This window comes from Anolis carolinensis, chromosome 3 (assembly GCF_035594765.1).
Source record: "Anolis carolinensis isolate JA03-04 chromosome 3, rAnoCar3.1.pri, whole genome shotgun sequence".
Taxonomy (NCBI): Eukaryota; Metazoa; Chordata; class Lepidosauria; order Squamata; family Dactyloidae; genus Anolis; species Anolis carolinensis.
This window is the reverse complement of record NC_085843.1, coordinates 140,720,153-140,741,586: the sequence shown is the minus strand read 5'-3', so window position 1 is coordinate 140,741,586 and position 21,434 is coordinate 140,720,153. Positions and strand designations below refer to the sequence as shown.

At 39.8% G+C, this 21,434-nt stretch overlaps 1 protein-coding gene and 1 long non-coding RNA gene across 3 annotated transcripts in view; one reads left to right on the top strand and one right to left on the bottom strand.

Moving 5' to 3' along the window:
- Window positions 1-320: 320 nt before the first annotated feature.
- On the bottom strand, window positions 321-1,588 carry LOC134297600 (uncharacterized). The gene is made up of 2 exons (XR_010004394.1): window positions 735-1,588; window positions 321-666 (listed from the first exon to the last, which is right to left on the bottom strand). It is a non-coding gene; the product is annotated as an uncharacterized LOC134297600 (long non-coding RNA).
- A 10,738-nt stretch (window positions 1,589-12,326) lies between these two features.
- The window catches only part of uchl3 (ubiquitin C-terminal hydrolase L3), a 28,389-nt gene continuing 19,281 nt past the window's right edge, over window positions 12,327-21,434 (top strand). Inside the window, exons 1-3 of one of the 2 annotated variants that reach the window (XM_008106889.3) lie at window positions 12,327-12,533; window positions 12,937-12,948; window positions 19,469-19,597. In XM_008106889.3, coding sequence (XP_008105096.1) covers window positions 12,492-12,533; window positions 12,937-12,948; window positions 19,469-19,597 — 183 coding nt within the window. In that variant the 5' untranslated portion in view covers window positions 12,327-12,491. The remainder of the gene's footprint in view (window positions 12,534-12,936; window positions 12,949-19,468; window positions 19,598-21,434) is intronic. The other variant, XM_003218657.4, reaches the window with a different exon arrangement.

Genomic DNA, 21,434 nt, shown 5'->3' with positions numbered 1-21,434 from the left:
AAACATTGAAATTTGAAATTATGAAACTATTTTTTGAACTCAGAATAGAAAGGTAATATACGGTAGTTATTCATCGCCCCCAAATGCACCTGTGGCCATCACTGCCCCTTTGGATCGCTGCAGCGCCCACCAGGGGGCTGTCATGCCACGAGCAGGCAAAACATTACCTGCTGCCCTGTCTCTTTAAGGTTCCAAAGGGGCGGAGCTTAGCCTTGGCTCCTGCCAGCCTGAAATGGCAGTTATTTTTGTCAGTTAGAATTTGTCAGTTGGTGAAGCACTGGAAGGAAGTGTAGGAAGTAAAAGGATCACAGAAATTCACGTCACGTTGGAACTGTATTCAAATTAGATTAAAAAGCCATAGACTACAGCAATAGAGAAAGCCATGTCAACAACACTGCATTGAAGTCATCTCAAAGATACAAAGAATCCAGTCATAACAAGACTTTATACTCTGTGGCAATATCTATCCAGAACTGCATAGACTCAAAGATTTCTTTCCTCACAAGAGACTTCATAGTGGCATCAAGAGGAAAAGAGATCAATTTTGTCTATTAATAAAATATTTTGTTTCACAACTACAGTCTCCAATCTGTCCTTCGTGCTATGAGTCCTTCCAGTTCATTTAATTAAGCATGGAGGCAGAACAGTGAATTTCTTTCCTTTGACCTTCCCAAGTAAAAGTGAATTTCTTTCCTTTGACCTTCCCAAGTAAAAGTGAATTTCTTTCCTTTGACCTTCCCAAGTAAAAGTGAATTTCTTTCCTTCAAGCTTCCTGAATAAAAGTGAATTTATTTTCCTTTGAGCTTCCCCAGTAAAAATGTATTTTCTTTAAGCTTCCCAAGTAGCAGTTGATTTCTTTCTTTTGACCTTCCTGAGGAGAAGTGAAAACTACCTCAGAAGAAGAAGGAGTTAAGCAGCCATTTAGACTGTAGAGAGAGTGCAGTCATAGAGGGCAGCGCCATTTTGAAGGAACCTGAGGGAAGCCCTTTCGGAGGAAAATGTGGCTTTCAGGACCACAATAGTTATTTTTAAGTCTAAAAAGCTTTAAGTCTCAGTAAAAGGACTGAGAATCTTAAAAGTTAGTGATCACTTTATTTAAGGGACTATTAGTAACGGACAGCAACAGGAGAATAAAAGACCTACATTCCAAAGTAACGGAGAATAGGCTATTCAGTCCTTTCTGTCCAAAAGCAATTCAGTCTAATATAAAGTGACACAAACTTCAGAAGACTTAAAGATGTCTGCTTCTTCCTCACAAAAGAGCAGAATATCTAAACCTACCTCAAAAATGTTGTCCTTCTGGCAAGATAAACTAGATTCCTTGAAACCTAAATATCAGAAGTCATGGCAGAGAATTTTAGATATGAGTCAAGCAAGCCATCGCTTTAGGCAGCAGAAAGAAATATTAGATTGTAAGGAAAGATTACAACATCAATACTGTGAGTGGATAACATATTCAGATAATATAATCTCTTTGCTTGAACATATGAAAACATCAGAATCTTTAAGTAATAAGGAAGAAATGTTGTCAGAGAGAGAGAGAAGGGAACTAGAATTTGATACTATCATGAATGATTTATCTAACAAAATATCAGGTCAGGCAGAAGAAGATCCTGCCTCCCTTATGGAAACTGTTGATGAAGAACAAGTGCAACACATGTTTAGTAAAGACACAGATACAAAGTCAAACAGGTCTGTGTGTACATTAGCAGGCAAATCAAGATCATCTCACACATCCCATAGAACAGAAAGAACAAGAGGGACTTCTGTTCATAGTGGTTCTTCTGGCCAATCCCTTAGTCTGGTCATAAAGGCTAGGGCCGAGGCAGCTGCCGCAGTAAAACAAATAGAGTTTCTTAAGAAAAGACAGCAAATTGTTGCAGAGAAGGCAGAACTGGATGCCGCAGCTGCCGCCAAGCAAGCAGGTATGGATGCAGAAAATAAGGCCCGTCAAGTTAAAACTGAAGCTGCTCTAGCAACGTTAGCACAGGTTGCAAAGGCTGAGGTGTTACAAGTAAAGGCCTCAGTCCTAGAGCAAGGTCTCTTAGGAAATACATTCCCTCCAGATGTTACAACAGAAGATCCTGTCACAAAAGTGGATTCTTATTTAAATACCCAAATTATCAATATTGCAGCCCCTCCTGTGCTAACAAGAGAAAGTGCAGTAGCAAATAATTCTTTTGTATCACAACCAGAAATTATAGAGGTTTCTGCACCCAAAGAACATTATTTGCCGTATGCAGAAGTAGCAAGTCAAGCAGCAGTTCCATTGCATGATATATCTCAAACCAAGTTAGAGCACAGTTTTCCAGTAGACACACAGGACTCAATACAGTCAAACTACACAATGCCAACAACTGCATTCAGTCTCAATCCCAAAGCAGCTAGTTGGGTTCCAGAAAACCCCCAGATCCAAACTAACTCTGAACCAACTTTGCAACAGTCCTCAGTCCCACTTGATATTTTAAATTACACCTCCTACAGAAACCCAAGAAGGGACTTAGCAGACAGAGGCATTCAGAAATTCTCTGATAAGCCAGAGGATTATATGTTGTGGAAGAATACATTTCAGTCAGCTCTCAAGCAACTAAAATTGCCTGTAGAGGAAGAGTTAAATTTATTGATCGCTTGGTTGGGACCTGCTTCTTCCATACAGGTGAAGAGAATTTATGCAGCAAACATAAATAACCCACATGCAGCCTTAAATCGAGTGTGGGACCGTCTCAATGAACGTTATGGATCATCTGCACAGATAGAAACGTTGCTTCTGCAAAAGCTTAAATCGTTTCCTGCATTTACAAAAGGGGAATATGAGAAATTATGGGATTATGCAGATTTGCTTGAAGAATTGGAGGCAGCTAAGGGAAATCCAGATTTACCAGGGCTTGCATGTTTAGATCAATATTTAACACAACAAGAGATTATTGATAAACTGCCTTTCTCACTGAAGGAGGTATGGGGCCGGGAAGTTTTCTCTTATAAAGAAACTCATCAACGGAAATACCCACCATTTACACATTTAGTGAAGTTTCTCTTAAGATCAGCTAGAGAGAAGAATGATTTGCAAACGGGGTTCCCTCTTTTATATCAAAGTAATAAAAAGGATAGGAAACATTTCATAGAAACCAAAAGCAAACCACAAGTCACAGTTAGAAAAACTGAAACCAAGGTCAAATCAGTTGAACATCACACAAAGACATCAGCAGGAGTAATATGTCCAGTACACCAAATAGCACATGATCTGAATAACTGCAAAGAATTCAGGAGCAAACCTTATGAAGAGCGTTTAACCTTTGCCAGAGATCAAAGACTTTGTTTTAAATGTGGTACTTTTAGAAACCACATAGCCAAGGAGTGCAGGAGAAAAGTGAAATGTCAAGAATGCTTTAGTGAAAAACACTGCTCTGCACTACATCGCGAAACAACACCTCATCAGAAAGAAAAGAACTCTGAAAAGTCAGAATGTATTCTTGTGGAAACACCACAACCTAAGGAGATTAAGATAGCAACATCAACTTGCACAGCTTTGTGTGGAGAAGCAGGAAAAGAACGAACATGTCATCCTATTTGCTTGGTAGATGTCTACCCTGAAAACTCTCCAGATCAAGTTAAACGCATGTACGTTGCCTTAGATTCTCAAAGTGACACCTCCCTAGCAACACCTGAATTCTTTAACATCTTTCAAATTCAATCAAAAGAGGTAGAATACGTTATGACTACTTGTGGTGGAGATCAGGTCATGGTGGGGAGAGTAGCATCTGGATTCGTCCTCCAAACTATTGATGGCATGAAACAATTTAGGTTACCAGCGTTCGTAGAATGTCAAAATATACCTAAAGATGAAAGACAAATTCCTACGAGAGAAATAGCTATGAGTCATGCACACCTAAGATCCATGGCACATAAGTTACCAAGGTTCGACCCTGGCGCAAAGATTCTTTTGCTTATTGGTATAGACTGTCCAGACTTGTTTTCAGTTAAAAAGCAAATAAAAGGTCGACCAGGAGCACCAATAGCTCAAGAACTAGAGATAGGCTGGACTATCCTAGGTCCAGTATGTTTAAACCGCAAAAGGTTGCCTTCTCATGCTCGAACCTTTTGCACAGGCTTCATGCCAAATGGACGTCCTACACAGATGTTAGATTGTTTGAATCACATCCAAATACGTTTCCAAAACACCGAGAGTTTAGAATCTTCAGTAGTTAGGACTACAGATCATGACAACCTAATAGTTTTGTCCAAAGAAAATAATCAACAGAAGGAACTTCTTGTAGGTTTCCTCTCACATGCAAACAGTGTTAGCGCCCCAGAACCAGCAGGCAAGTCATATATTATCAAATATGAAGAAAACAATCATACTGATAATAGAAGTTCAGAGCAGCCTAGTGCTTCAAAGTCTGTCATAAAAGAAGATGAAATTGAAGATATGTCCACATCGCAGACTGCATTTCAAACCAATTCCTCAACTCAGAGGGTAGAATCAGATATACCTTTTGACCATCTGGAAGCTCAAGAGTCTGTACAGCAAGCTATAGATGCTGCAATGATATCTCCAATAGTGCAACCACCCACCAATGTTGGTGTCGACATTTTCGCCCTACCAGCAAAGGTTACCAAAGAAGAATGGATGACTGATCACAAAGAGACTTTTAATTGTCTAAATCATAGCCAAGTACAACTTCAAAAGGACAGTGAGCATAATATAGATGGCCACAAGAACACTGGAAGTGATCCTGCATTATCACAAATGATAGTGAGTCATACAAACTTCCACTCTGATGTCTCAGATATGTGTAATCATTTGCAAGCAGAATATATGACCTCACAGGCTACCACCAATCGATTAAGAGCTGAACTTGCCAAAGAACCCCGAGAAGTTGCTGTATATGAGCAAGAACTTCAAAAACCTTCGGAGACAAAGTATCAACTTGAAGAAGCTCATGGTCAGCTAAAAGAGCAGAAACAATTATCTAGTAAAAGGCTATTGGTCAAAGAACAGCAGGTTGCTGATCTTCAAATAAAGCCTTCATATTCTGAAGAGAAGCTAAAGAAGATAGCAGCAGTTGTAACCAAACTGCAGCAACAGCTAAATGGAGTGAAGCAGCAGTGCCAGGATCAGCGGAGCTTTCGAAAGAGTGCCCAGCAGAGAGCGAAGGTGTTGGAGTTGAGACAAGAGCTTGTACCAGTCCAGGGGAGCCTGAACGGGTGTTGCAGCATCGCAGAGGACAGGTTTGTTTTCCATGTTCCAGAATTAAAGGTAAGCTTTGACCGAAGAGGATTTAGTCCACATGAAGGAGGATCACAAGGTCATCAAAGTGTTGGACTTTGGAAGGCCAACCACATACTTCATCCCGCCATTTCATCCAGATCAATCTGCAGAGATTGTAGGAGAGCTGAAGGATGAAACACCAGAGAAAGTCCAAGGGATGATGAATCTACGAGTTAGAACAGTTATAGTTTGTTTTAGATTAGTTGATAGTTTGTATTAGTTATTTGTTATTAATAAGGGGGTAAAACTTATTGATAAGTTTTAGGTGGGGAGTGTCATGCCACGAGCAGGCAAAACATTACCTGCTGCCCTGTCTCTTTAAGGTTCCAAAGGGGCGGAGCTTAGCCTTGGCTCCTGCCAGCCTGAAATGGCAGTTATTTTTGTCAGTTAGAATTTGTCAGTTGGTGAAGCACTGGAAGGAAGTGTAGGAAGTAAAAGGATCACAGAAATTCACGTCACGTTGGAACTGTATTCAAATTAGATTAAAAAGCCATAGACTACAGCAATAGAGAAAGCCATGTCAACAACACTGCATTGAAGTCATCTCAAAGATACAAAGAATCCAGTCATAACAAGACTTTATACTCTGTGGCAATATCTATCCAGAACTGCATAGACTCAAAGATTTCTTTCCTCACAAGAGACTTCATAGTGGCATCAAGAGGAAAAGAGATCAATTTTGTCTATTAATAAAATATTTTGTTTCACAACTACAGTCTCCAATCTGTCCTTCGTGCTATGAGTCCTTCCAGTTCATTTAATTAAGCATGGAGGCAGAACAGGGCGGTAGCGCCCACTTTGGGAATCACTGATGTAGATTATCTGCTCTGATAATCAAGATTATATGGCAACTAGCTTGGGGACCCAGCGGTGCCCCGGTCATTTGAGAAAGGTATTGTTTGCCTGTGCTCGAAGTTTAGTGTAGATCCAGTGTCAGCTGGGTTCAGTTGGTGCAGGGAACTACAATTCCCATATACAAGTTCCTTCATACACAGTCCATCCCTCTCCCAACACCGCCCAGATGTAAAGTAAGTCATGGGGGCTCTATTTCTGTGGATGCAGGTGAACTATAACTCCCTTTTCGTTAAACTTTGCAATATGTTGTATTGGTTATGGGGGCTCAGTGTGCCAAGTGTGGTCCTGGTGTATTATCGGTAGGGTTAGAAGTGCTCATTCATTGCAGGTGAACTATAAATCCCAGTACCTACTACTTCCAAATGTTTAGGGCAATTCCCCTCCAAAACCCACCAGTATTCAAATCTGGGCCTATCAGGTATGCATGGCCAGTTTGGCCCAGACCCATCAATGTTTGGGTTCATAGTGTTCTGGGTGTAGGTGAACTACAACTCCTCTAAATTTCCCAGTAGGAGTCACAGTGGTGTGTCTTGATGCAGGGTGAACTACAACTTCCACCATGTGGAGTCAATCCCCAAACTCCTCCAGTAAGTTTAGTTGCTGCTCAGTTCTGCTGTGATGGTTATGCAGACAGATTTGAAAGGGAAGGGCAGTGGGTGGGGCCATGCAAATACCACAGCAGTGGAGAACCCTGGGATGCCTGTCTGTTGGGGAAGAAAAAGCAAAATCTAGGATAAAATGGTCCCCAAATGAAAGCATTCCTTGGGTGGTGGGTCATAGTGTTTGGGGAGGACATTGGCAGGGGCTGGGCTACATGTTCATGGAGCTCGCTGTAACCGCAATGTCAGTGCAAAGGGGTGACTTGCTGGATTCTGAGCCCTGGGAACTGTAGCCTGTTTGTGTAGGCTGGAGGCTGTCTGTGTGAGCGGACACCCGTGCCACATACACACATACGGGTTTTCGTTTTTATTATGGATTTAGAATTTAGATTAGATTTAGATTTAGATTAGATGTAGAAGGGGCCAAGACATGAAAACTCACTGGGTGACCACACTCTCTCAGCCTCGGAAGAAAGCAATTGCAATCCTCCCCATAAGAAACCCTGTGATAAATTATTCCAGAACATAGACATTTGTCTCCTGTCTTCCCAAGAGATTTGCAGGATTTTTCAATTATGATGTTTATGGAATTTTCCAGAAGTCAAGAGTGACCTTTAAACATTTTACTTTATGTTTACACTCCTTGAACTATATTCAGAAGAGTGAATTAATACTAGATCTTTGTCATCGATGCCTGAAACACATCTGCTGATTTTATATCTTTCATTTAAATTCTGTTCCTGGGATCAAAAAGGTTTCATGCCTTTGGGCCCCCTCTACACTGCCATATAATCCAGATCATCAAGGCAGATAAACCACATTATCTGCTTTGAACTGGGGCTCCTTCTACACTGTTCTTATATCCTAGGATCTGATCCTAGGTTATCTGCTTTGAACTGGATTATATGAAGGCCCTTCTACACAGCACCTAAAATGCGGAAGAGAGGGGTGGTACATGATGCTGGTGGTAAATCCGCGCTGTTTCACTGTAATAGACAAAAAACACGAGCTAAAAAGGTCCCCTTTTATCCCGATTCGAACTGGAAAATGTGCATATTCACATCAGTGCACTCACGCAAAACACGTGATCCCACCTCCCCCCAGTAGAGACTGCTTCAGTGGACTTCCAGTTTTTAAAAGCCTGAAACAACTGATCAGCTGATTGGGCTGTGAAACGGACAAACAGCTGGTTTAAAGGAAGCACGAATTTAGAGCAAATAGAACTCTCTGATACTCCTTATTTTAAACTTTGTAATATCAAACAGAATTTGAATAAACAATTGGGGGGGGGGGAGAAAAATACAGCTGAAGTGTTTTTTAGAAAAATTGTTATGTGCTGAACCTCATATACACACATGCACATTTGCTTGTACATATATTAAAATATTCGCATGTTTTAAAAAAACTATCACTTAACGGAGTTATTTAAAAAAAAACTTCTGGTGGATGTCCCCTATCCACCCCCCGTCTTGTTTTGATACAGAGAAAACCAGTGACTGAAAGGTCTGTGTGGGGACCTGCAGTAAGGTCCCAGGATTTTTACCCACCTTTAAAACCCAGATTTTTGCACTGTCTGGAAGCAGCTTGAGGGCCTTTCCACACATCAATATAACCCAGAATATCAAGGCAGGAAATCCCACAATATCTGCTTTGAACTGGAATATATGGGAGTATGGACTCAGATAATCCAGTTCAAAGCAGATATTGTGGGATCTCCTGCCTTGATATTCTGGGTTATATGGCTATGTGGAAGGGCCTGGGTCTCCACTGCCAGATAATTTGGGATAAACAGATAATCCGAGAGCAGATCCTGGGATATAGGGCAGTGTAGAAGGGGCCCAAATTATATGAGTCCACACTGCCATATAATCCAGTTCAAAGTAGATAATATGGATTTTATATGGCAGTGTAGGGCCCCTTCTACACTGCCATATAAGCCACATTAGCAAATCAGATAATCCAGATTATCTGATTAGAACTGGATTTTATGCGTCTACACTGCCATATAATCCAATTCAAAGCAGGCTCAGGCTGTGGCGCAGGCTGGAGAGCAGCTGCAATGAATCACCGCAATGAATCACTCTGACCAGGAGGTCATGAGTTCGAGGCCCGCTCGTAGCCTATGTTTGTCTTGTCTTTGTTCTATGTTAAAAGGCATTGAATGTTTGCCTATATGTGTAATGTGATCCGCCCTGAGTCCCCTTCGGGGTGAGAAGGGCGGAATATAAATGCTGTAAATAAAATAATAAAATAAAATAAATAATAAAATAATCTGGATTTTATATGGCAGTGTAGAAGGGGGCTTCTGAGCCTACTGTAATACAATGTAATACAATATCTCTTGGAAATGTTTCTAGTCCCTTCTACACTGCCATATAATCCAAATGATCAAAGCAGATAACTCACATTATCTGCTTTGAACTGAATTATATGAGTCTACACTGCCATATAATGCAGTTCAAAGCAGATAATTTGTATTTTATACAGCTGTGTAGAAGGGGCCTCTGTGGCATTTAGCAAATCCGTGTACATCGTTGACACAAAAAGCTTACCGCAATGCAATAAAACATTCCACAGGTTATCTGACATCTGACACATATACACACACACACTCACTGTGGTAAGGACTCCAAATATGAAAGGCGGAGACATTCCCAAACATCTGGTTACAGTCATTGGAAAGCCATAATTGGTTTTGATTCCTTCATGTGTCACTTCACTCCATGCTTGAAGTGCGCATCTTTCCTGCACATTTCACCTGCTGTTACAAACACTGCTGTCAACTGTCGTGACTCAGCCCTGATGCAAAGCACATCACCTGGGAAAGCTGATAAAGTATCAAAAAGATTGCTGGCATGTATTAATTAAAATGTATTCATTAAAAATGAATTGTCGGGAGGAAGTTATGCTGTCAACAGCTATTAACCAGAACAATCAGGTAATGCAGTCTTCTGGTCAGTATTGACTACTGGAAACTGAGGCAAATGACAGGATGAATCATTTATTAAAAGCACAGCTGATTCCTTTGGAACGTATTGCCTAATGACAATGATTAGCTAATACAAAACGTGGCAAGGATACCTTTGGTTTAGTCACATTTGTTGAGTACCTTGAAGTCATTTCCCACAACCATACAAGACTTGGTAAAATCTGTTCAGAAGAGGTTTTCCATCGCCTTCCTCTGAAGCTGAGAGAGTGCCACTTCTACGTTGCCATATGATCCAGATTGTCAACGCAGACAATCCACACTATCTGCTTTGAACTGGATTATCCAGAGCCAGCCCTAGGTATTTTTCAAGTGTAGGCTAACAGAATTTTGGCGCCCCCTCCCCCCAAACCAATCACTGAAAAATAAAAGCGTTGGATAAGCGAAAATGTTGGATAATAAGGAGGGATTAAGGAAAAGCCTATTAAAATCAAATTACATTAAGATTTTACAAATTAAGCACCAAAACATCATGTTTTACAAGAAATCAACAGAAAAAGCAGTCTCGACTGTGCCCCCATATGTTTTGCGCCCGAAGCGACCCCTTAATTTGCCTCATTGTTGGACTGGCTCTGATCTGAGTCTACACTGCCATATAACCCAGTTCAAAGCAGATAATCTGGATTTTATATGGCAGAAGAGAAAGGACCCCAGTGGGATTCATGACTGAGCAGGGATTTGAACCCTGGTTTCCGGAGTCACATTAGTTTTATCTTAAATTTAGCTGTAGCATGAATAGGAGCAATACCTTGTTTCAACACTATATAGGAAAATGAATCACAAAGGCCCTTCCCCACAGCCATATAACCCAAAATATCAAGGCAGAAAATCCCACAATATCTGTTTTGAATTGGGTTATCTGAGTCCACACTGACATATATTCCAGTTCAAAGCAGAACGTCTGGGATTTTATTCAGCTGTGTGGAAGGGGCCTACACTGCCATATAACATCCAAATTATCTGCTTTGAACTAGATCATATGGCAGTGTAGACTCATATAATCCAGTTCAAAGCAGATAATGTGGATTATCTCCTTTGATAATTGGCTGTATAGAAGGGGCCAAAGAAAGCAATGCCTGCATAGTCAAAAGCAATATACCGGTGTAAAAGACTCGTGAATTTGTCATGCTCAATTTGTGAAATTACGAGACCTACCTGACTGCCTGTTATTGGAAACAGAGAGTATATCTACACTGTAGCATGAATGCAGTTTGGCACCACTTCAAACCTATTTGGTTGAATGCTATGGAATCATTAGAGCTTTAGTTTTACAAGGTTTTTAGCCTTCTCTGCTGGTACCTCACCAGACTATAACCCCTAGGATTCCATAGAATTGAGCTATGAAAATGGGACCAAACTACATTAATTCTACCGTGTAGATGCACCAAGAAACCTTTGCAGGTGGAAATTTGTTGTGCTTGGTTTGATCCAGCCACAATTTTCATCTCAACATGAAACACATACATTCCCTGCTGACAGATATGTTAAAAATAACTATATATTAAATATCTCTGTTGGGAACTATTGCTTATTTTACACTACACTTGTAGTTGGGTTGCTGTGAGTTTTCCAGGCTGTATAGCCATATTCCAAAAGCATTATCTATGCCCACATCTATGGCAGGCATCCTCAGAAGTTGTGAGGTTTGTTGGAAACTAGGCAAGTCAGGTTTATATATCTGTAGATGGTCCAGGGTGGGAGAAAGAACTTTTGTCTGTTTGAGGAAAGTGTGAATCTTGCAATTGGCCACCTTGATTAGCATTGAGTGGCCTTGCAGTCTCAAAGCCTGGCTGCTTCCTGCCTGAGGGAATCCTTTGTTGGGAGGTGTTACCTGGCACTGATTGTTTCTTGTCTGGAATTCCCCTGTTTTCAGAGTGTTTTTCTTTATTTACTGTCCTGATTTCAGAGTGTTTAAATGCTTGTAGTCAGATTTTGTTCTTTTTCATGGTTTTCTCCTTTCTGTTGAAAATGTCCACATGCTTGTGGATTTCAATGGCTTCTATGTGTACTAGTTTGACATGGTGGTTGTGAGAGTGGTCCAGCATTTCTGTGTCCTCAAATAATATGCTGTGCCCAGGTTGGTTCATCAAATGTTGAATTCTCTGATTGAATTAGTCTGCTGTGCCTTTCATGTTCCTTGATTCGTGTTTGGGCAATGCTGCGTTTGGTGGTCCCTACATAGGCTTGTAATTAGTAACCAAAACTGTATTTATTTCAATGGGGTTCCTATTCAGAAGGCAACCCCTATTGTTTTCAGTGGGCTTTGCTCTCAGGTGGGGATTAAAAATCCATTCATTCCAATACAAACTGCGCCCCCTAGAGGCTTAAAGTGAGCCCTTCTGCTCATGGGCAGACACGCCTCCCTCGTCCAGGGAGTGCGGGACAATCTATTTACGAGAATAGAGGGGGCGAATAAGAAAGAGGCCCCATGCCTAGAAAGGGGAATATACCTTCTCCTCCCTCCCTGATATTATTGAAGACATTCTACCAAATTTATCAAAATGAGGTGACAGGAAAACCACGTTAAACCAAAGGGAAGGCGAAGGAAAGTTTTTTGTGATTATCCTCCTCCCCCCGCCCCCCGTCCTGTTCGGGATTGGTACAGCCCACGTCGTGTTCAGGCGAGCGGGGCGGGGCGCAGGACTTAGGGAGGTGTGCTGTCAAGAAACGAGCCAGTTCAGGGCTAGGCTGCTAGTGGCGCGCGGGAGGACGAGGGACGGCGCGAGCCTCCAGCACACTTTTCCCCAACGGGCTTTTCACTTGCTCCTCGGAGGCGCGAGACATGGAACCCCACCGCTGGCTGCCGCTGGAGGCGAACCCTGACGTGAGAGCCGGGGAGGGGGAAGGGAAGGGAGGAGAAGAGAGGAGGGAGGGGGCGTGGCTTTCCCAGCGCGAGGCGGTGGCACGTGTGCATGGGTTTCTATTGAAGGGACCCTGAAGTATTGGAGGGAGAAGGGGGGCAGTGGGACGATTGACAGTTGAATAAGCCAATGAAATGCCGCAGTTTGGTGCTTACATTCAGATGTGTTTTGTAGGGTCTTTCAGCAGTGTGGCCCCACTTGTAAGTGCCACAGCTCAATGCTGTTGGCGTTGTACAGAAGGCTAAATAGTACCTCACAAAACTGCAAACGTCCCATGGCATCTCAAAGTGGTGTTACAATCCTGCAGTGTGGCTCCCATGAAAGAAGACATGCTGTAACATTTGTCTCTGTCTTCCTGTTTTTCAGGTCACGAACCAGGTGAACAACTTTTTCCTGTCCTTACCTGTCAGCCAGATGGCACCTCTTCTTCTTTGTGAGCTTCTCTGGGTCTTTTGTTCATAACCTTTTTGCTGTGTGAAGGAGGGGAGTGTAATTAAGGAATTAATGTGTTAAAAGGGGGAATGGAGGCTCTCCAAATGTGTTGTTTGGATGACCAATAAGAAACTATATTTTGGGTAACTAATGGCGAGGTGCTCGGTTCACACCTCTGCAGTGGCATCGCTAGGATTGGTGTCTCCTTGTGTGGGAACTCACGTTGTCACCTTCCCATGGATCTCTATAGCAGAAAATACCACAAGATTGTACCTAAAATAACATAATTGACAAAATCAACACATGTTGTCAAAGGCTTTCATGACCGGAATCACTGGGTTGCTGAAAGTTTTCTGGGCTGTATGGCCATATTCCAGAAGCATTCTCATCTGACGTTTCACCCACATCTATGGCAGGCATCCTCAGAAGTTTGAGGTCTGTTGGAAACTAGGTCAGTGAGGTTTATATAACTGTGGGAGAAAGAACTCTTGTCTGTTGGAGACAAATGTGAACGTTGTAATTGGCCAGTTTGATTAGCATTGAATAGACTTGCAGCTTCAAAGGCTGTCTGCTTCCTGCCCGAGGGAATCCTTTGTTGGAAGGCATTAGCTGGCCCTGAATGATTCTTGTCTGAAATTCCCCTGTTTTTGGGGTTTTGCTCTTTATTAACTGTTCTGATTTTAGAGGTTTTTTTTAAAATACTGGTAGCCAGATTTTGTTCATTTTCATTGTTTCCTCCTTTCTGTTGAAATTATCCACATGCTTGTGGATTTCAATGGACTCTCCACAGCATTGCCCAAACATGAATCAAAAAACACGAAAAGCACTGCAGAATAACCGTACCAGAGAAGTCCACAGATATATAAACCCTACTTACAGTGTTTCCCCGAAAATAAGACAGTGTCTTATATTAATTTTTGTCCCCAAAGATGCTCTAGGTCTTATTTTCAGGGGATGTCTTATTTTTCCATGAAGAAAGAATTCACATTTATTGTTGAACAAAAAAACAAACATTTATTATATACTGTACAGTAGTTGTCATCACAAACCAGCATAACCAGACAAACTGTGAAACCTATCAAGAATTTCTTGCTACTACCATGATTTCCATGTACAACAATCTATGGTGCGTACATTTACCGATCCTGCATGCTCTGGTGTTCTGTTCAGCAGGCATGCTTCCAAACAAAAACTTTGCTAGGTCTTACTTTCAGGGGAGGCCTTATATTTAGCAATTCAGCAAAACCTCTAATAGGTCTTATTTTCTGGGGCTGTCTTATTTTAGAGGACACAGGGTATCTAGTTTCCAATATACCTCATGACCTCCGAGGATGCCTGCCATAGATGTGGGTGAAACATCATCTGGAACATGGCCATACAGCCCGGAAAACTCACAGCAACCTAATTTATGTGTTAAAGGGGGAATGGAGGCTTTCCAAATGTGTTGTTTGAATGACCAATAAGAAACTATATTTTTTGTAACTAATGGCGAGGTACTTGGTTCCCACCTCTGCAGTGGCATCACTAGGATTGGTATCTCTTCGTGTGGGAACTCATGCTGTCATCCTCCCATGGATCTCCTGCTATAGCAGAAAATATCATACCTAAAATCCCAGAAAAATTGACAAAATCAACAACTACATCTATAAAAAAGCAGCCACCCAAACTGTAGTGTTTGTAGATGACACCATGTGATTCGAAGTGTCATTGAAGTATGATAATAATGACAATTCTGATGAGAGCATATGTGCTTTAGAAGGTTCAAAAGGTTAATTATAGACCTTTAGACATGTGAGTATATTGATATATTACTTGCAGACTTGACTTACAGGCAGTGTTTTGTGAGTATAATCATATCTGTAAAAATGTATAGACAATCATTTTGGTGTCACCCCCTGTTGATAATGTCCCCCAGTGTGGTTCCCCTCTAGTGATACACTGTACTTCTGTTCTGTATTAATGCATGTATGTGTGTGCACACATTTCCTGGTGCAAATAAGATTTTATTTTGTTTTCAAAAAAAGAGGAAAAATTAACTCAAATACACTATTAAAAAAGGGGGAAAGAATGGAAAGATAATAATACTTTATATTCTGCCCTATCTCCTTGTAGGGACTCAGAGTGGTTTACAACAATTTGGTAAACATTCAATGCCGTAAGGTGCTGGACGAAGAAAAAAATAACCAAAACAACCCAAGTCCCACAAAACAAATCAACATCCACATTAAAATAACAAAGACATTACCAAAATTGGGAGATAATAACAAAATTACAAATTCTAACCTAACTTAAGGAAAACAAACCAAGAACAAGACAAACAAGATAAAAAGTATGAAATTAGTTAGAATTTACAAGTTTAAAGGCTAGCAGACCCAAAGTGACAGATCTTTTCTGTTCCAGGATAACTTTACATGATATAAAGATGGGAAACATCACATATAGTATGTAAGTTACAGAGCCATGTTAGTTAAATAGTTCTACATATGAGTCTATTGTATTGTCAAAAACATAGAGGGGAAAGGGAGTATTGGTATACATATTCTTTAGTGTAGGGAGGAAGTGAAGTAAAAGAAAAAAGTTCACACTGTAACATTTTTTCTAGCAAGAGCAACAGATTATCCTTCAGGGTCCATATTGATTTCTTTTATCTTCTTATATTGTCTCTACTCTTCCAACTCTCTTCCTTTTTTATCCATTAACTCTATTTTTCTACTCTTGATGGCAGTCAACTATATACATATCTTAAAGTTAATTTCTTTTGTTAGTAGATTAGTAATATACATGTAAATATTTATTATAATTATCATTCATGTAGATCTACACATAATAAATCTTATATAAATGTATATATCTATAGTATTGACTTTTTGAAGTTAAACACTTTTCTACTTTAACTTGGAAGTATTAACTCATCAATTTTTAAAAACCTTTTTGCTCTTAGATATACACGTTATATGGTATATACACATGAATTGTTTCATAATACTTTTTGTTCACAAATGTGTGTGTACACATTTCAGTATGTGGTGTATCTGTTTGTTCATTCCCTCCCTTTGTGTCCTGTCTCACTACCAAGGTATATGTTCAAGAATATTATAGCTAATGTTTCAATCCACACTTCACAATTATAGTACCAGGATTCCATAAGATGCAGCCACAGCTGTTAAAGAGGGATCCTAGTCCTATGTAATAATAATAACTTTATTTTTATATCCCGCCCCATCTCTCCGAAGGGACTCGGGGCGGCTTACATGGGGACCAGGCCTAGTAAAACAGAATTAAAATATAGCACCATAAAATACATTGCATTACAATAAAATGAAAAAAAAAATTATAAAGCATCATAAAAACATAAACCATGTAAATGACAACGCCCAGAATTTCTGACCATCAATCATGTTGAGAATGATGGTAATAAGGGGGGAGGGAAAGGATGTGGAAGCCTGACCTTTGTAGCTCTCAGTTCGAGTGTTTTAGATTAAAGAATGCCATTGCTCTTTCTGAAATCTGTCTTTATTCTTTTTCTAGTAAATCAGCACCTTTATATGTTAAAATGAGGTGGTTTGCGAATTAAAGTGTTATCATCTGGAAGTTGAATTAATAAAACAATATGATCTGACAGTATAATCTGATTCCCCCAACCTAGTCTGATGGATGTTCTTTATGGGTCAGCTTACATTTTGCTGAAGCCCTGTTCATGAGTATTGTATAACTTTATAAACTAATAACTTTACTAAAGTTTTCAGATATCCGTCACATTGAATATCTGCTTTGTGTCAAACCTTATAGCCTCAATAATGTCTTAGTTCTGTGACTTCACTATTTTGGCCCATAAAAGGTAAAGGTTTCCCCTGACGTTAAATCCAGTCGTGACCGACTCTGGGGGTTGGTGCTCATCTCCATTTCTAAGCCGAAGAGCCGGCGTTGTCCATAGACATCTCCAAGGTCATGTGGCTGGCATGACTGCATGGAGCGCTGTTACCTTCCCGTCGGAGTGGTACCTATTAATCTGCTCACATTTGCATGTTTTCGAACTGCTAGGTTGGCAGGAGCTGGGGCTAACAGCAGGCGCTCATTCCGCTCCCGAGATTTGAACATGGGACCTTTTGGTCCGCAAGTTCAGCAGCTCAGCTCTTTAACGCACTGTGCCACCAGGGGCCCCATTTTGGCCCATACTCACCATTAATAGTTTCATCCCATTTTTCTTCTCCACATTTATCTTGATAGTCATCATGTCATTTCTGTAAACTGTCATACCTATCAGACTTCTCACTTCATCCTGGATGATCTGTCTTAGGTGACACAGGGAAGTGTGCTTCTGTAATTCTTAGGCAATACCTTAGTTTTGTAGTGCTGGACAGCAATTAAAAGATGATGGTGCTGATGTGGGCAGATTAATTTTGGCAATGTATGCACAAGGAATGAGGGTGAGGAGTAAACTTTAAAAAAACAAATTGCTACACCTAGAATACTTTGCTTGCTAATTTTTATTTCCATTAAGAATGTATTTTGTCCAAAACTTTAGTGGGAAAGCTCCTAGTTTACTTAGCAAAGTAGCCTTCCAAAACCTGGTATCTCTCAGATATTTTTTAACTTCCATTTTCCCTGGTCATTAACCATGTTGGGTAGGATTGATGTGAATTTTGGGTCCCCGATAGATCTCAGGATATCAGAATGAAGAATGCTGGATAATAGAGTCGAGACTCATGTGTCCTTTCAGGTTTTAATCCTCAATTCCCAGTATTCTTTGCATTGGCTATGCCAACTGGGGTTACTTGGAGTTGTGCTTCCATGTTGTTTAAAAGATACACAATTCCCACTCCTGGTATAGAGCCATAAGAGAGTTACAGTCTCGAAAGCAGCCTCTAAAGAAGCTGAGATCAAGAATTTAATTAGTACTTAATTACTGAGTACATGAATAAATAATAAGGTCTTTTTGGTAGGGTGCTTTAATCTGTTTATCTCTGGGTTGTGCCGGGATTAGAGAGACATTCTCAAGACTTTTCCAGAGAAAGTGAAAGAAGAATAGAGTTGACTATTCAGATAATTATGAAGTCATTGATTCTTTAAAGCATTCTCAAAAACCTAGTGTGTAACCACATTTGGTTCATGAAGAAACTTTCCTGTAAGTCTGTTGGACAGAATACTTTCACTTTCCAGAGAACAATTATTGTTTAGGTAGAGCCATTGTACATTGTACATTGTACATCATAGCACTTCATAAACAAAATTAAATATTAAAATATCCCTGCACAAAATTATTATTCCACTTCCAGTTAAGAGATATAAGAATGTGTGGATAGAAAACCATGGATAATCTGACTGAACAGACAAGGTTAATATCTACTCAAGAACCTGATTACAGCTTAGGATGAGAATTAAGGACTAAGCTGAATACTTTGTGGAAAATATGAGTTTGTAGTAGTTATTTTGATTTATGTACTTCTCCTGTAGGCTATATTTCAGAGGAAGGACCTGGCAGAATGAACCTCTGAAATATAGCCTTGTCTAAGAAAGCTGTATACAATTCGTAAGTGTACAGGTGACCTGAAGGCATATGCCCGGCTGCTCACCCTCACATGTTGTTCTGGGTAGTATTAGGAATCTGCCAGCCCGTGGAACTCACAGCACTATGATCAGTCTTGAAAAATCTTTCCTTTGGAAATTAGATTACCTAGACTGAGGCAGTGTCACAGAAAGAAGAGGGTTAACCTTTTACAAGTTTAGTTAACTCTCCATACACAGCAGTGAGGCTTACAAAAACACACTAGACTTCCCATTGGTACCAAAGTAAGGCTTTTGGCTAGACAACTATCATGTATGGGTCTTTTGTTATGAGTTTGTGTGTGAGAAAGGAAATACAAAGAAATATCTGTATTCTTCCTTTATATGCTTCACAATATGCTTTAATATGATACATTGCTTAATTGTTAATATTTAAACTATTTATGTTTTTGTCCGTGTTGGCTTTTAAACTTCTTGTATCCCAGGTTTGGGAGTAAGATAGAATATAGATTATATGATTTACGTTGAATGTTGTTGCTCTTGCTTCATAGGTGCTAAATAGTTCTTGAAGCATTTATCCTGGCTCAGTCTTGTCTAATGCTTGGTTTTTTTATTCTAAACATCAGATTCCAACATGCAGTTACAAACGGCTTAGGCAGCTTTCTGTAATTCATAAAGGTGGAGAAAGCAGCTCCCAGATTCATAACTGAATTTCATTATTCTCTGGCTTTCAGCCCCAGTCAAGATGACACTTTGCAGTTCCAGAAGCAGAAAAGATAGAATTCAAGATTGTTTTCTTATTTGTCAAAAGTTAGCCTAACAGTATTCCTGCTCTTCTTAGCAGGGATACAGTATATTCCTAGATTAAAAAAAAACAAAACGACATTTTTATCTTAGTGAAAATCTTACTAAAAGTTTGAGATGTGAAGTATGTATTGACATATATTTTTCTTTTTAACAGTTTCTGAAACAGCTGGGGATACAGCCCAGCTGGCAATTTGTAGATGTGTATGGTATGGATCCAGAATTACTTAGCATGGTGCCAAGACCTGTCTGTGCTATTCTTCTTCTTTTTCCAGTTACAGAAAAGGTAAATATTTGTAACTCTCTGACATAGCAATCTTCCTGATTACAAAAACTTTCTTTTGGGTTTTAGGATTGAGACACCAAAATGAGACATCAGTCTGATATTTTGGATCAGGGAAACAAGCAGTTTCTGTCATTTCCCTCACTTTCTTTTCTCATGTGCCCATTCTGGTGAAGATATCTTTGTTTCTTAAGCCACACTTTCCCATGATATCTAGACTGGGGAGGATTTGTTCTACCCTCATTTGAATAGATTCAGGTGCAGCTGAAAGGCTGTAATCAGGGACCTTAGCAGTAGAAAGATACTGTCAACCTTTTATGTAGCAACCTTTGGCTGCTGTTAAGTCCTTTTTACAATTTTTACAAGTGCATATGAAATAAACAGCTTATGTCAGAGATTTGAAATTCTGATTAAGAGTGAAATTACTTGCTTTCGTTTTGAGTGAAATTGCTATATCATCAATGTGTTATCATACTCACTGAATCTCTCCACCTCCCCCATTGCATAATGTGCATTAATCATGTCTTTGCAAATAGATATGCGAAAAGTTGCTTGTACCCACCCTCATGTACCATGATAACTATCTTTGTGACACAACAACTTGAAAAATAGTTTTTTTGTGTGTAGAAATGTCCTGCCTGGTTACTTAGATACAATTCTTTCCACAGAAGTGGCAACTTTGAAGCCTATATTAGTGGTAGAGTCTGCTGTTGTTGGATCTACACACAGTGATATTTCAGAAGCTTATTTCTATGGAGGCTTATATTGACTGACAATATAGCAGGGTTTTTTAAAGAGTTGCTTCTGTAAAACAACACAGATATACTAGTGTGTTGACTGCCAGTATGGATAGAAGGCATTGCTGGCCAAAGCAAGTATTAATATGTTCAGAGTTTCTAATAAGACTGTTGTTGGTGTGTACCTTCATTTCTGACTCATTGGCAACACTGAGGTGATTATATCAGTGTTTTCTTGGGGGGAAAATGTCCATTGCCTTCTTCTGAATCTGAGAGAGTATGGCTTTTCCAAGGTTACCCAGTAGGTTGCCATGGCTGAGCAGGGATTCAAATCCTAAGCTTAAACCACTACACTATACTGCATGTGTGGTTGCTTAATCTGATAAATTTAAAAGTATCTGAATTAGTAAGGTGGCGTCTTCTATTAGTTTGATAGCAGATCTTTTAATATTTAATATTTATTTTTAATACAAGTACATAAAAACACCAAAAATGAAACTGTCTAAAAAAGAAAATAGTGGGTACCTCTTATTTGATAGTACTTGCTGCAGTATGTGTTCATTATCTTACTAAGTTTTCATCAGTGTGATTGGTTTTATGGACAATCAATTACATCTGTGTAACAGTATTTGAATTTGATGACAGTCCAGTTTTTAAATACTGAAATCCAGGGGGGAAATTGAAGCTTGATACTCCTTTCATTGAAAATGTTTGAGAAGGTTATGCACCTGTAAAACTAGTTTTGTTTTGTCGGGGTTTTCAATAGTATCTTATCTTCCTCAAGTAGGAAGATAAAAGATCAAAACCTTTGATTTAAGTCTAACGTGTTGCAAGACTCCTGACAATGTTGGACTTCCAGTGGCAGAATAAATGAAATCCAGCCAGAGAGAAGGCAGTCTTTCCCCTGCAGCCTGCCATACAGTTGGCTTTCCACATTTTATGGGTTTAATGTTTGATTGCACTATGTAACAGAATTTGAAATTTTTTCTGTTCCTGGTTTGAAAGTATTATTTTCTGTTTAACTGTGTTATACTTACTTTGAAAGAGTTCTTACACCTAAGAAATCTCATTTTTGTGGCTGCTACACACTTTGTTGAATTGGT